This window comes from Cololabis saira, chromosome 23 (assembly GCF_033807715.1).
Source record: "Cololabis saira isolate AMF1-May2022 chromosome 23, fColSai1.1, whole genome shotgun sequence".
In the NCBI taxonomy this organism is placed as follows: Eukaryota; Metazoa; Chordata; class Actinopteri; order Beloniformes; family Belonidae; genus Cololabis; species Cololabis saira.
Window position 1 is genome coordinate 6,698,141 of NC_084609.1, and position 16,776 is coordinate 6,714,916.

Here is a 16,776-nt window from a genome sequence, read left to right on the forward strand (position 1 = left end):
GTACAAACATAAAACAATTTAAGAAGAAATATAAAGAAATGGTTTATTTGAGGTATAAAAGTGAAGACTGTGTTCAAAGATCAGCAGCTGTGTGTGTTCTGCTATTTTGTCATGTTGTCTTTGTATGTTTATATACTTAGATATTATATTTATGTCATAGTTATATTATATTTATGATAGAGCTTACATCTTGTATTAAACAGGTTATGTTTTGAAGCTAACTGGGTAGTTTTCAATTTTAGCTCTGTAGTCTTTGATGGATAAAACATCAAGTTGCGCTGGTGCCTAATGTGCCAAAACTCAATCTTATCAAGACTTTAACTTAAAACTTAACTAGAACTTAAAATGTGCTTGACACAAATGAAAGTTCAATTGAAACACGTGGGAAAAACACCTAACCTTTTAAATGATGTGTGTTATCAGGTGTAATGGCATTTTTGGGTTAGAAATAAGAACATTTCTTGGTAAGATCCTTAGTTTTTTGAGTGAAGGCAGTGAATTTGGTCGACTGGCGTAAGTTCAGAGTTTTTAAATGCACAGCCATGAACCTACTGTATTATATAATTAAGTCTTAGTAATGTCAATTAACATCTAACATCTTATGTATAATTATAATTGCTCTTTAACTAAACAAAAATATTTTTTATCCAATTACTCGATTAATCGATGGAATTTTCAGTAGAATACTCGATTACTAAAATATTTGATAGCTGCAGCCCTAAAGCGAACGCAGTCGGCCCATCACATGCCTGGCTGCACATGTGTGAAGCGCGTCGGCTCAGATGTGACACACGCACACTCAGTATTTACCAGTAATACGCCTTCCACACCCCACCCACTGCCGCTCGACCTCATCCAATTACTGTGTGTTTGTGAGAAAGAGCAGGACACGTCAAGCCCAGAGTGCAAGCGGAGCAATAAAAGCAGGACTCGGGGTCCGGTGGACATTCCCCCTGACATCTGACCAACGCATTAACATCCCCGCCTTCCCTCATACTCTCTGGCTGATATGAATCAGTCGCTCGCTGGGGGTACGGAGCCGGGCCAGCGCTCCCCCGGTGGGTATAAAAGCACTCCTTTTATTGCGTTCCCTGGTACGATTTGATGGTTTGCATTTAAGGCCTCACTTCAAACACCTCGACGTGATCAATCCAATAAAAGTTTTCACCCAATTGAAATATTACTTTCACCGTTATTAGGTGCTAGTTTAATGGACTCCGCGGAGAGCCCGGAGGGAGGAGAGGATTTGCCCGTGTGGAGCACCGGGCGGCCGGGGCGTCGTTACACGCTTTACGTGGTTAAGCCACTGTAGTGGCGAAGAAGAAGTACATTAGGAATTCCTGGGCTGCCTTCAATAAAGGCTCCCTAATGAAAACCACTGGCGGGGCTGGGGTGGGGGGGGCTCAAGCATTACACCAGCTGTTTTCTCTGATGTGTGTGGCGTGTCACAAAGGTTGGGGGGGTGTGGACGAGCCTGGATGTTAATGGACTGGAGCGGGTCTTCTGAGGGTTCAAAGAGGCGGGCATGGAGCGAAAAAACCGGGCGAGCGGCTTTTATCGCCTGTTATTTTTGTCATGTGGTCTTGTCGGACGTCTGCTAAAGCTTTTTTTTTTTTTCCCTTCTCCATCTACCACCTCAGCAGCTACGCCGGCGCACGGCCGACGGTCGGCGGGTCTTTACGGCGCACACTTGACTGCCTCGCTGTCGTTTTTAAGACTCTGTCTGGTTTTAAGACGCAATCTTTTTCTTCAAAGATCGACATTTCTGCAGATTATTATCTCTCAGACGGCTTCAATTACGTCGCTTCAGCTTCGCTCGCATTTCATTTAAAGTGGAGCAGCGCACTTTTATTCATCTTGGACGTATACGTCTGATTATTTCAAACGTTTATTCACCTAAAAGCGTCTGAGCGGCGACGACTCTGACCTGCACAGCCACCAAACCTGCTGGAGGAACGCGGGACCCCCCCGAGATCTCTGACAATTACTCCGTGCTACAATAAGATTTACGTTTTGGCTCGCGTCCCGAGACCTGTGTGGTTCAGAGCAACAATCCTTTCAAGCTCCTGAATCAAATCCAGCCATTCCCACCAGTGTCCACCATTAAAAATGTCCCTGAATTTAAAAAAGTGAAAGTTTAAAGTATTGTTACTCATGCCGGGGAAAAGTTTGTAATAAAGTTAGTCCAGAATAGTTAAAATTCAGTTATAACCTAATAATTCAAAATCCTTATCATGCCAGTTTCTGAAAACAGTTGGTTCAGTTCAATCTGGCGTTTATAAAGTTCTGATCGGACACGACCCCTTTCAAAATTTAGCTAATTTTAAAATTCTGCCACCTTCAATTGTCAAAAATAAATAAAACCTTGGAAATATTCTTTGAAAGCTTCAGATTTGGTTAAATTACATCTTCTGGTAAGTTTAAAACTCCACTTGAGCTAAAATGTTGCTACGCTCATATAAACCAGAACCCGTTTGTGGATGAGAATTGGTTCTGAAACTTTCACCTGCTAAAATAAAGATTTGAATAAATAAATGAATAAAAAAGATGTGGCTGGTTAAGTTTAAAGGGGACCTATTATGAAAAATAAGTTTTCTCTTGCTTTAACATATATAAAGTGGTCTCCCCTCAGCCTGCCAACTCAGAGAAGGAGGAAAGCAACCAAATTCTGCAGTGTCTGTACAGCCGCCCGGATGAGCCGTCCAGTGTCATGTGGCTTCTATGAGCCAATAAGATTCTGCTCATTTTCGTTACGTAACCAAAATGCAAACCACGCCCACAACTAAACACTGTGTAACTGCATGAGCGTCCGACTATCGTAGCACTGCGTGACATCGGACGCTCTCTGTCCATCTCCCTCCAGCAGCTGCCACTTTATTGAGGTTTTTGTAGTGAAATGAGGAGGAATCATAGAGATAACTTCTCATTTCAACTAACTGGATCAGCCGTTCCTCATCATGACTGTTTCCTACAGCACTTTCAACCGGCTTTACGCGAGCGACAGGAAGAAAATAGAAGCAGGACGTCCAACAAATGTTCAGCTCAAAACGGCGCACTGCGTCGCTCGCGGCCAGTTAGGACAGTCCAATAGAAAAATAAAGCAATTGAATTGATTTTGTCGCTGACACTCACTCGCATCACATGCAGTTAGGACACGGTAACTCCGCCAGCCGGAGCTTCCGCCATTTTTTCGTAGCGGTGTATTGCGTCATTCAGGCAGCCAATCAGCACAGAGCCTCATTATCATAGCCCCGCCCACTCAGAATCCCGCATAGATAATGAGGTTAGAGAATGGGAAGATAAAGACATGGTTTAGAGGCTGAATTTCTAATTTATTTAGCAAAAACAATCAAAATCTTGTTTTTAAGACATTCAAGGCCTGTTTATAATAGGTATTAGATGCCATAATAGGTCCCCTTTAAAAAAAAAACTATCAATTTGAAAGCAATCGGCCAATAGGGGGCGATATAATAAACAGATTTATGTTGTAGTTTGGTTTTACTCGTATCTTGGGATTTAATTAAATTCAATTTTATTTATATAACATCTATTACAAGAGAAGTATTCTCTAGTTGCTTTCCAGAGGTGGTAAAAAGACTCTTTATAATCACGTTTCCCCCCGATTGTCAGTAATTTAGCATCATCTCCAGGCAGCGCTGGTGAAAAGTTACCAGAAGAAGTTTCCAGTTCTGGTCCAGTGTTGAATGTTTGAGTTCAGGTTTCACGGAGCTGAACTGATCATCCTGATTAGTGTCTGCTAGATTTGGTGTTTTTAATATCCCTGGGAGTCGCGGCCGAAGCCAGACAACTGACAGCCGCTGTTGCTGCAGATCTGCTCGGACGCAAATGATCACTGCTTGTGGTTTCCTTTTCTCCCTTTTCTTGACTTAAATATCCTTTTTTATTTTCATGCTCCCATAACTTGCGGGCTGCAGATCGACCACAGAAATTCTTGGTGCATAGTTGAGCAGATTGTGGAGGTTTTCTGTGAAACCTACGAAGCAGCAGACGCTCCGGCCGCCGCCGTCGTGGTGGCGGCGCTGCTTTTTCCTCTCTGACCGGTTCGTATTCGTTTTCCCCCTCAGGTAACGTGGAACTGGTGAACCGGCTGCTCCTGGACGCCGGCATCACCTCCGACCTGATTAAGATCTGGAAGGAGACCGAGTTGCCGTAAGTAAGATGACGAGGAAACGTCAGGCACGCAGGAAACACTTTCCCGCAGTCTTTCCTTATTGCTTTGTTTTCTCCGTCGTCAGGGATGGAGTCGCTGCCCGATTCGTTGCCACTGATGGAGGGATAACGCGAGTTTACCCCAAGAGGTATGTGAGTAATGATGGTGAAGGGAAGTGGCATTAGGAGCAGCGGGTTATCTGATCCAGAGTCATGCTGCAGTCCAGCTCAGGGGATTAAACTTGCTCTTATCAGTTCTTCAAACACAGCCACTCTTGTCGGACTTCGGGAGTCTCAAAACAGGCGTATAAAAAAAGGAGGAATGCCCACAAAACATTAAAACATGAAAAAGGTGAAAAAGTATTGCAAATTTAACAGATAGTTCGAAGAAAACATCAAATTCAGACACTTGAAACTTTAAATCTTCATTTTCAATATGCAATTTCGGTCAAGAATAAAAATGACAACAAGGAAACGAATACACTATTCAAAGAAAACATTACAAAAAGTTTCCAATATACAAATAACATCTAGACCGAAAAAGTTGTAGGCTGAAGCAAAGCTTATTCATTGCCTACCCTCAAAAAGATTATTTAAAGTAATGAAATAAAAGCAAGAAGTAAGAGATAAGACTGCCAGTAAAACAAATCCTCCATGGGGATAACAAAGATTCCTCAAGAAATAAGAAAGAAAAAAATAAAGGTGCAGTCTACATGTTTCCTTCATCCTTAAATAATCAAATCACCAATTAAATGAATACCCAAATCAACATAGCAAGCATCACCGCTCATTAATTTGATAGAGAAATCATCCTTCTTTTCAATGTTTCTTTAGATTAAAGGCACAGTCAGGCATTTCCGGATGATATTTGAAACATGACATCAACCAAACCCAGGCAGCAACCCCCCCCCGTCTGTGGTAAATTTATTACATTTATTGTTTTACGTGACAGGCGCTGTGGTGTTTTTATCTACCTAAAATATGCAAAGTCTTCCCAGTAGGGAAAAAAGTGAAATAAGCCCGAACCTGTGAACGTCATTAAGTCTTATGCATTCATAAATTTGTAAGTTATCCATCAGTTCCTTGGTCAATCCTTTTAGGGGAAAGTTGCTCAAACGCAGCTCTCATTCATCACAAGTTTCATCCGACTATGAGACAGTTTCCACTTCATTTACTGAAGTCCATCAGCTGCATTTCGCTTTTTCTTCTTTCTTTTTCTTCAGAGATTTAATTTGCATCAATCAGACCGACTAACGGTCCTTTTTTAGAAGTCTTTTCTCATCAGTCAGGAGTTCCTCGTTCATCCAAGGTGACAGAGTCCCTGTGCTGGATTTGAAACATTTATCAACCCCCAAATAAATATTATAGTGAGAAACCTGTTTCCTCAGTGGAACTGTGGTAAAATACCAGCTCAGATTCTCACACCCAACCATGTTACTCCTAATAGTAGACTTGTAGTCAAGACAACCTAAACCCAGACCAAGACCAGAGAGAATCAACACCAAGACTAGTTCAGTTCCAGACCGAGACCAAATACAAACCTTTTAATGTCCTGATCCTGCGTGATTGTAGAACATCAGCTCCATCCTGGTTCAGCTAGTTTCCATATGAGCTTGTATTCAACTGCAGCTCAATAACACAGAGAAGTGGATGATGATGTTGAACTCACTATAAATGTTTTCATCCATCAGCTGAGATCAGATCTGTGTGGCGACTGCACTACCGCTATTTCTACACTATTGGAGGATTGACTCCAGTGCTTTTAAGGATTGACACGACTACTAACTAGTCCCAAAGTCCTCTAGCAGAATAACCAGCTCCAACACCCCCCTCCACCTCAGAAAAGGAATGAATAGTAAATGTTACTGATTTAAATTGGACTGAATTTGGAGATGAAACCTGAATTTTAAATATTAAAGATTGAATTTATATGATTAACCATTATAGTAATCAGATTACACCGTATATCAGTATCACTAAAATGGACCTGATGCTTAATCAATCACAACAATATGCAAATATTATTCATATGTCAACATTAGAACAACTGCTGATCGGTTCACAAGAGGTGCAGCAAGAGGGGATTGTATTATTCCACTCAGAAAAGGTGCTTTCAGTCAGTCTGCATTCTCTGATAAAGCTGCACTAGAATGGAACTCCGTCCCTGCAACTATCAGAGAACTGGACACATACAGTTTATTTAGAGCTCATTTAAAGAAATGGTTGATTAATACTCTGATTAATACTGTACTTCTGTACTTTTCTGTACTTTCTGTACCTTTCTGTACTTTTCTGTATTCTTACATCTGTCCAGGGACTACAGATGAAAAATAGCCTCTTGGCTAACTCTGGCACATTTACAGCAATGTTTTATTGATGTGCATTGTCCCTGTCAAATAAACCAATAAATAAAAAAAAAAATTAAAAAAAATGTATTCAAACAAGGCCGTTATAAACACTAAACTGTAATTAAATACAGACACATGCAGATGCACCAAAACATTAAATCAAATGTAAAATACAAATAGTTTACAAAACTGTACATTAACAAGAGGAGAAGAACTGCTGATCACCAGATTCTGTCTCCTTGGTGAAACAGCATCTTAATGATCCGAGACCTGGAGAGACCGAGACAAGACCATAAAAAAGTGGTCTCAAGACCAAGACCGGTCTTGAGAACTCCAAGTTTACCTAATAAGCACTGATATTCCACTATTCTCGCCCCGGTTGCTTTTTCTTACTTGATTCAATTAAAAATAAACGTCATATATACAGTGCAGAGCAAAAGTTTGGACACACCTTCTCATTCAAACAAATGGGGAAGTGTGTCCAGACTTTTGGTCTGTACTGTATATATATTTAAATACTTTCTTAGTTTGTCTTGAGGCTCTTTTCAATGAATATGACTATTTCAGGCGATCTTTGGTCTCAAGATCTTAAAAGGAACCCTGGCTATTAAGACATGTAGTCCCTAATTAGCCACAATTGTTCTCTTATACTAAAATATGTTGTTAGAAACACATAAAATAATCTAATTGCTTTAAAAATCTACAATGTTTATCACATATTTTGACCTGCGGGAGGCGCCATGTTTTACCTGCGCAATGCATTCTGGGGGCGATGACGTAGAGCGGTGGCTCTGGGAAGATAAGCCGCGTTAGTTTAACTGGGACAGGTATCTAAAACATAGATGAGCAGCATCTCCCGGCCGTGGAGGCTGACGAGGGAGCCCATAAGACGTCTCGGTTCAGGCAAACTGGATCAAAGTTCTGTGATGCACGGGAGATCTGCAAAAATGATCAATGTCGTGCGCATCTTACCAGTGCATTAAGGTCCGGCGTAGACGGGTCCTGCGTAGACGGCGTAGCCTACGCCGTAGGCTACCTGCGTAGCCGGGGCTTTAGAGCCTGCAGCGCACCGCCATCCGCTCTCGCCGCCGCCGGGATGGAGACGCCGGTGGGCAATATGCACGTTTGGGTGGGCATAGCCCACCCCTGCCCCCCCCAAAACCGGCCTCGGTGCTGATGACAGACCAGAGGCTGAGGGGACTGGCCCGGGACTTTGACGAAACGGGAGGCGCAGACTTCGCTTCAAATAGGCAAGAACATCTTTATTTAATTTAATGACACCAGATCTGGCTGGGGTTTTTATTGTAGCATCGGCTATCTGCTAGTTGAAACGTGTGGTCGGTTAGTCTATCTGAGTTTTATGGTGTTTTTATAGTTCATGCTGTATGGTGCAGCACTTTTTTTTTTTTTTTTTAACTTTTTTGTAGGTGCGCCGTCACCTTAATGTTTAGCTGTGTTTTGATCTGTGATTCTGGTGCGCCGTCACCTGTTTAGCTGTGTTTTCATCTGTTTCTGGGTGTCAAAACAGTGTACGGGGGTTAGCAGGTGCCACCGTGTGACGTACTACCCAGAATGTAAACAACAATGGCGACCTACGAGTTAAATTATATTTTCAAATTTTATAAAAACGAAGACTGTTCACATTGTTATAATTGATACCAACATTTATCTTTTAAGACCTACATGTCTTAATAGCCAGGGTTCCTTTTAAAGAAGCACCACAAGGAAAACATCCTCAGGGACGGCGAGGTCGTAAAAACGAGCAGGATCATCTCGGGGCAATAATGCATAAACAATAACATCAGCTGGAAGCCTGGCAACGGAAATGGATTCAACATAAATACATAAAGTGCGATTAAACAGGCCTTTTTTTCGGTGCTGAAGGTGTCAGGGCCGGGGTTTGCTTTCGTTAGGAGATCCATCCCAACGATGTTGTTATTGTGTGTCCAACAGCGCCGGGCTGAACTGGAAGGGAGAAGCAGAAACATACGAGTCGAGTTTCTACAAGCGAAGTTTGGACAATAATCTGTACATCTTCACTCCGACGCCGTACAGCGACAAAGAGAGGGAGCCGAGGGACAACAACAGCTACTACGAGCCAGGTTTCTCTTTAAAATGCTCTGAATGTGTCTCTTTCCGCTCACTCGGAATAAAGACTGATATTTTCCCTCCATATTCTGGCAGTGAGTGAAGACTTGATCCTGGTGAGTAAAGCTGTGAACATCATGATCGACGGCATCGAGCTCAAGCCAGCTGGTAAGCAGCAGTCGCCCGGTTAACTCGGCCTTCACCCGGCAACCCTCCGCATAAACACACACTCTTATTTATTTTTTTTAATTTTATTTTTCAATTTTCAGACATAATAGAAAAACAACAACAAAAACAGGTATACATCAATTAGTGCTGTCAGGCAATTAAAAAAAATGAATCTAATTCATTACAGGATTTATAATTAATTGATCTAATTAATCACATTTTAATCTCATATCTGCTAAAGGTCCCCAAATAAAGAATTAGAATTCTAGGACATTACAAAATTGCAGTGCATGACTAATCAATTGAATACACTAAGAAGAGAAGATTTGAAGTCCACATTTTTATTGGTGAAGTGTGTTTCATAAATGAAATTCAAAAGAAAAAGCTCAAGCACATCAGCAAACCAATAAGGCCAGGTGCATTATTCAAAAATGAATGCAATTTTTGGAGTAATAAAAAAACAAATTCCCTCCATCTATTGGAGCTGGTTGAGGTGTGTTGGGTCTTATTCATGGAGTGTCAATCCCCCCTCTGACAACTCTGTTTATTTTGCCCATTTCGCTTTTATGTACATTGTATTTTTTCCCTTTTGCTTAAGTAAACCTCTATAGAGGGTCTGCATTGACGTCACTTCTCCACTGGACCAGCCCCCTTACTCTCATTGAGTTGCAAAAACATCTGCAACTAGTGGAGAAGACGGGATAACATCTGATTATGGGCTTAAATTAAAGGCAGTTGGACTTGACAGTGACCCGTACAGTTACCAAGAACCAGTGGTCCATGGACATTAATATTTGGTACAGTTACCAAGAACCAGTGGTCCATGGACATTAATATTTGGTACAGTTACCAAGAACCAGTGGTCCATGGACATTAATATTTGGCCACCAATCCAGTTTCCTGATATTTATATGTACTTAATTTCTACACCGGGGAAATACACGAAGCAAAGCTTGAAGGCTTACAAAAGTCTTGACGCTTGGTCCGACTTCAAGGCAGGATTTGTTGTAGAAATTAAAGTGATGAGGACACTGAACTTTATGATTTGACCGTTTAACGTTAGCTACCCAAAAATCCAACATTACCTGATACAAAATGGGAACCGCAAATCCACGTTTCGGTGCCTGGAATCCAGTTGTTTCTGTGAATTGCAGCGATCCATTTGTCTCTCTTAAGCTTATTTTTCGTCAGTCTGTAAAACGATAACTCAGATTTCTTGCTAAATCTATGAGTACAGTCGATCGCACAACAGCTCTTTCCCATTTTAGATGTTTTCCAGTTGCTCAAACTGAAAGTTTACGCTGCCACTCAGTCTTTCTGTCACTCAGTCTTTCTGACACTCAGTCTTTCTGACACTCAGTGGGCGTAACCCGCTGTGAAGTCGCATCTGTGACATCATGTGCATTCCCTCTATACAGTTTGGAGACAATTCTTAAAGGAATTTGCTTATAAGCACCTGTCAACACCTCAATCACATCATGTGAGATGTCCTTCTTAATTTCTGTGTCATAAACGTGTCTCATTTGTAAATATCTGTATAAATCGTCATCTTCCAATCCATACTCTTTTTTCTTTTTTAAGTTGTCCAAAAGATTTAAAATGTTGTTTGTCTGTGAGTGTAGATATAGCTGTTATTCCCTTATCTCTCCACTCTTCAAAGGTCCTATCTAAAACTCCCGGTCTGAATCTGGAGGTGTATGAAGGCCAAATCAACAACTTACTCTCTCCAGTCAACTTGTATTTTTTAATCACAACATACCATATCTCAAAAAACACGCTCATTTTGAATATTGTTGGGGTGGAAATCCCCAAAGCCTCCTTCTATTGCCTTATGGCTCAAAGACATTATGGATTTCTTAAAATTGGAAAAAATAAAGTTTACAATTAGAGGTTCATTAGAAAGGTTCTTCTCGAGCTGGCAACCATTTATGTCTTATTTTGAAAATTTGAGAGTACTTCCAAAGGACTGAGCTGATGTCTTTGTTTTTCGTTGTTTCTTGTTTTTCTATCACTAAGAATAGTAACAGCCTAATTACTAACATTGGTATATAACTCTGGGGGTGATATATGACAACATTCCGACTCAAGTGTTTACTAGTATAGCTTGTGACTATTACTGGAATTGCTAATTATTGATTTAAGAACTAATTATTAATCTCTAGATAACACATTTCATTTTATTTTCTTATTTAAGTTTACATTCATTGCACTACTACTACTACTTTTTTGTTATGTCACTATATTATAGGGGTGTAACGATACACTAATCTCACGATACGATACACAATATTGAGGTCACGATAACGATATGATATTATAACAGTATTTTTTTAACAACCTTGAATGAGGAACATATGACTGGAAAAAATGGTCTTTTATTTGAAAGACACAAAATACAAAACAATACTGTGCATTTGCCCTATTGTTACAGTTTGTAATGCTTTATAACTGTTTAAGTTTTAAAGAGAAAGCCAGGCCAACCATTTTCCACAAACTGAACTAAAAGTAAATGTCAGGTTTGCATTATGCATCTTCAGTTTCATACAAGTACAAATATTTTGCCACAAACTGAATAGTTTCTCTCATGTATGATTTGACTTCTTTCTTTTCCAGAAATTTAACAACTAAAATTAAATAAATAAATAAAAATAAATAAATACATACAATTTTACATCATAAAACAGATTGATTCATGCTCACCTTATATGTTCAGGGGTCATTATTTTATAAATATATTCTTTATATTCTGATGTAAATCAGGGACTATAATGACACTAGTCAGTTTATCTGTAGTGATTAGTCTGTTTTAGATTGGGCGGAGTGATACGCCACAGTACGGCACTAGGTGCTGTGTTGATGTTCTAAAATCCTACACTGTTGAGGGACATTAAAGTACACTCCAACTCGGAAGAAGTTTTCCCGTGTTTATCCTACTCACGACCCCAAAAAGGTTTAATTTAATAAGGTAAGGCTTAACTCCACACCAGACTTAAAAGTTCAGAGCTCAAAACCCCCAAGAGTCCCGTGATCGGGACCAAAACGGTACTAGTTTCTTCTGAGCGGAGGAAGATTTTGGTCCACGGGTCGAGGCGCGGTCGCCACGCGTGGTTGGATGCGCCGTTCTAGTCAACACAATAGATTAGTATTAATAACACAATATCACGATACACTTTGTCACCTCCATGACACGTTTCGTGACGTTTTTGTATCGAGAAATTTCGTGGCACGATATATTGTTACACCTCTACTACAGTATATTACTATCTTTTTATTTTTATTTATTATTTTTTAATTTTTATTATTATTTATTTATCTTATTTTTTATTTTTTTGCTATTCCCAAGGGAAAATTAATGACGATAACTGTGAGGGGAGGGATGGGGAGAGGGAGGAAAAAAAATCTGTTTTGCTCTGTATTGTGGAAAGAGTCTGCAAATAAAAACATATATCAAAAAAAAAAAAAAACACGCTCATTTTTACAGCTCTACATCTCATTTACACTCTCAAAGTGCACAAACCGCACATGACGTCGTCCCCTCGCCTGTGATCCTCGGCCAAGTTTGGCCTTGGCCGGTTCTGAGTGTAGAGTTGAGGCAGAGGTCCGGCGTGACGTCTGACTGGCTCTTGTGTTTGATCGCAGTGGTCGGAGTGCAGTTGGACGTCAACGACTGGATGGAGAGCTTCATCAACACCACCAGGAGGATGAATGTGAGTAGATTTTATCTGTGCGGCTCACAAAGGCAAAGGCCCGACCCATAACTTTTTATCGCCCTGCTCTCCTGTGTTTGAAGTGCAATGATGAGATCTGCGGCTGCACGAGGAACAACAAGGTGAGCCGTTTAACTTTATGCTCGTCATTAGTCAGAATCAGGGCGAACAAACATCTGCTTCATCGTTTGGGTGTTATTTCAGTACATCGACTGCGTCATTGTGGATGACGGGGGATTCCTGGTGATGTCCAACCAAGACGAGTACATAACTAAGGTGAGCTTCTCCACCCGACTGGAGCTTCTTTTAAAGTGGGTTTCTGTTTGGCTCATGAAGGAAAACTTCAGGCACTCAGAAGTTCAACTCCAGAGGATTCAAAGCAGTCCATCGCTGCACTTTTTGTCTATTCACTAAACAGCTGAATAAATAATAAACAAACACTGCATGAAAAATACCACTGATGCCTTTTCAAATGAGCAACTCTGCAGCCACGATTAAAGACACAATGGCCACGGTTACATGATGTTTTTTAATTCTGAATTAATTATTCCGAATTAAATAATTCAGAATTAAACTATTTTCCTTCGAGTTTACATGGAAATAGTAATTCCGAATTGAGGTTCACATGGAAAACACGTTTGATCGGCTTTATCCAGTTCCTCTTAAGGTCTGGGGGTTGGGAAGGTTCTGATTGGATAGGGGGGCGGACCGGAAGTTACGTCTACCGGAAGAAAAACACACTTAGCCGCTACAACTTTGAAAATCTCTCAATTTTTCGAATTAATTTAAAGAGGAATGAGTGTATACATGATCGCAGAATTATTCTATTCGGATTTAAAATCGGAATAAACCAGCCACTTAAGTTTCATTCGGAATGGGTGTTTACATGGTAAGTTTTAATCATTTTAAATCGGATTTAATTTTAATTCTGAATTAAAGAGGAATTAAACTTCCCTTGTAAACGCATTGACTGTAACAATCCCACTCCAGACCACACGGGGGCAGCGTATCATGAGAGCTCATGTGTCAGCCCCTGGTGTAAGACAGATACCCCTTTTCCACCAAACCGGTTTCAGAGCTGGTTCTACATCGCTGCGTTTGCGTGAAAGTTGAGCTACAACAAGGTATCTGCTCTAACTGGACTTGGTCCCCGTAACTCCTCCGTGGACACATCTCTAAAAGACAGGTTGTCTCCTCCTCAGACCCATGATGCTTTGCTGCATCCAGATTCATTCTTATTTGAAAATGTCTCTGTCTCCCAGTCTTGCTATTGCCGTTGGTCTTAATAACTCCGGAACCGGAACTCTTGAGACCGGTTTTTCTGGCCCGGAGCCAGTTCTTTGTCAGTGGAAACAGAAAACCTGGTTCCAAAATGAGCACTGGCCCAGAACCAGAATCAGAACCAGCCCTGGAACCGGTTTGGTGGAAAAGGGGTATCAGTGGTCCCATGCCAATCCACATCTTTCTCATGTTCTCAAATACAGTTGAAATCGTGGAATGTATTCTTGCTCCTTCCACTTTGTCAAGGATGCATTCGGTGTTGACTTCTGTAGATAATAGACATTATAAAAAGAACTGCACGAACCTGCTTTGCCGTCACCCAGAAGTTTCTGAAAAGTTCCTTTGAAATCTTTCTCCTCATACTGCTCAGCCTTACAAGTTGGCTGGATTAGCTTATACCAGGGGTCGGCAACCCGCGGCTCTAGAGCCGCATGCGGCTCTTTAGCGCCGCCTTAGTGGCTCCTGGAGTTTTTTCAAAAATGTTTGACCTTTTTTTTCCTTTTTTTCTTATTTTTTTTTCTTTTTTTCCTTTTTTCTCTTTTTTTCTTCTTTTTTTCCTTTTTTCTTTTTTTCCTTCTTTTCTTTCTTTCTCTACATTTTGACTTTTTTCTCAACATTTCAACTTTTTTCTCGACATTTTGACTTTTTTCTCGAAATTTTGACTTTTTTCTCAACATTTCGACTTTTTTCTTGACATTTCGACTTTTTTCTTGACATTTCGCCTTTCGTCATTTGCCTTCATTCTAAGGCTTATACAAGACTTTTCATTTTCATTCATTTGCGGCTCCAGACATATTTGTTTTTTGTGTTTTTGGTCCAATATGGCTCTTTCAACATTTTGGGTTGCCGACCACTGGCTTATACTAGTCAATGATGGTTACAGTTAATAGTAATTCATTAATACTCTACATGGAAGGGTTTTTAAAGGATCCTCCATCAACCGGTCGACCCGTCTGATGCAGGAGGTGGAAGTCAGCCCGTTAGAGTCAGTCCACCTGCAGTCTCTTGGTTAGCCATGGCCGTTTGGTTCAGGCTGCTTTGCTGAGCTTAACTCCTGATTTCCCCTGATTTCCTCCAGGCCAACCCCAAAACTGGTCGCCAGGGCGATAAACAGCACAAACCGTTAGGCCTTGTTCCCAGCTCAGAAATCTAGCCAATGGCTTTGCAAGCTAAAAGTCTTTTTATGCAGAAATATGGGTTGACATAATTTTACCTTATGAAGTATGAACCCCCCCCCTACAGTTGTCATGAAATCAAAGTTCTAAAACCCAAACCTTTTGTTAACCAGGCTGTAAATGTTTATTTCTGTTGGAAGTGCTGCTTTCAATACAGTAGATCACCTCACTTTGTTAAATATACGCAGAAACCTGGTACTCTCTGGTACTGTCCTAAACTGGTTCAGCTCCTACCTCAAAAACGTTTGTAAGTATGGATACATGCTCCTCAAGAACCTATAAAATCAAGTGCGGGCTTCGATTTTAGGCCCAATACTTTTTAATTTATATATGCTTCCGCTTGGGGACGTTATCAGGAGGCACGGTATCAATTTTCATAGTTATGCTGACGATACACAACTGTATATCACCAATTTATACCCTTCTAAACTGTATTTTAGATATAAAGTCATGGATGACAGAGAACTTTCTACAACCCAACCAGGACAAAACAGAAGTTTTTATTATTAATAATTCTTGTACTTATTTTTTTTAATAAGTTTTATTTTTTGTACTTTTTTTTTTAATAAGTTTTATGTTTATTTAATGCTTTTTGTAAAGCACTTTGTGTTGCATTTCAAAAGCGCTATATAAATAAGTTTGATTTGATTTGATTTGCTGTAAAGTTGGGAGATCAACTTGCTTTTGGAGCTGCCCCCCAGTGGTCAGTGAAGGAACTGCAGGCTTCTGCACTACCTGTTTGGCCTCAGGCTGCACGTCTCCAGTCCCTGGGGGGTTTTTAACTTATCTGTGGATAATATTACTATTTTACAGAAGCACGCCGCAGCAGTCACGGCTTATTGTTTAATATCATCCGGTGATCGTTTTCCAAAGTCTACAGTCTAAAAACAACACGTCGTCTTTCTGGCGAGAACGAAGCACCTTCTGACAGATAAAGATACCTCAGGGTTCTCTTGCTGGTTTCTGCCAGAGCTTTTATTCTCCCGCTCCTGAACCTCGTCCTGGACCCGAGGATTACCTCAGGAGGTGATTAAAGCAGTGGCTCTCAGCCTTTTTGGGGTCCTGGACCCCTGCAAAGTTCAAGTTAGCCCCGAATCAGTGGCTGTTAATCCAACATTATATATTCTTCTTTGTAAAATCTGTTTTTGACGTCTGTTTTCTTTTTCTTTTCCGGTGGTTCAGTCTGTTCAATACGAGCCATCGTCGTCTACTTCTTTTTTTCTTCTTATTTGTGTTACTGTACTTATCGTGTTCTTATTTGTTTTTTGTTTTTTTAACATTATTGCAGTTTCGAGCGATAACTTGAACTTTGCATGTTAATGAACGTTCCCCCAACAGCTTCCTGCAAATATTTCACAATAAAAGCATTTTAAAGAACTAAATGGCGTATTTCCACTGAAACCAGGAGGATATAGATCATGTTACGTTTGTATCAACAGTGTCAGGTGCAAGTATTCTTATTAAAATACAACGAATTACACTTGTAAAGAGTAAAAGAAGGTCATGTGACACTCTGTAGTTTGGCTAGATAAAGGTCTCGGCCACAAGTCTTTTTATTAGGTTTTTATCATTATAACAGGACCATACAGTCAAACAGAAAAGAGAAACAAAAACAAGAAGTAAAAAAAAAAAAAAAAAACTCCAAAAAACCAGACATAAAATAATAAATAAACAGAGGTGTCAAAAGTATTCACATTCATTACTCAGGTAGAAGTATAGATACTAGAGTTTAAAAATACTCCTGTAGAAGTTGAAGTATCAACTCAAGTTTTTTACTCAAGTAAAAGTATAAAAGTACTGGTTTCAAAACTACTTAAAGTATAAAAGTAAAAGTAATGT

The 16,776-nt window shown here is 40.2% G+C and overlaps 1 protein-coding gene across 1 annotated transcript in view; it reads left to right on the forward strand.

The window, feature by feature from the left end:
• Window positions 1-16,776, forward strand: part of LOC133424606 (voltage-dependent calcium channel subunit alpha-2/delta-1-like) — a 237,407-nt gene that overhangs the window by 191,394 nt on the left and 29,237 nt on the right. The window contains exons 25-31 of the mRNA XM_061715302.1: window positions 4,086-4,170; window positions 4,257-4,319; window positions 8,472-8,620; window positions 8,703-8,774; window positions 12,414-12,481; window positions 12,565-12,603; window positions 12,686-12,757. Of these exons, the coding sequence (XP_061571286.1) occupies window positions 4,086-4,170; window positions 4,257-4,319; window positions 8,472-8,620; window positions 8,703-8,774; window positions 12,414-12,481; window positions 12,565-12,603; window positions 12,686-12,757 (548 nt within the window). The remainder of the gene's footprint in view (window positions 1-4,085; window positions 4,171-4,256; window positions 4,320-8,471; window positions 8,621-8,702; window positions 8,775-12,413; window positions 12,482-12,564; window positions 12,604-12,685; window positions 12,758-16,776) is intronic.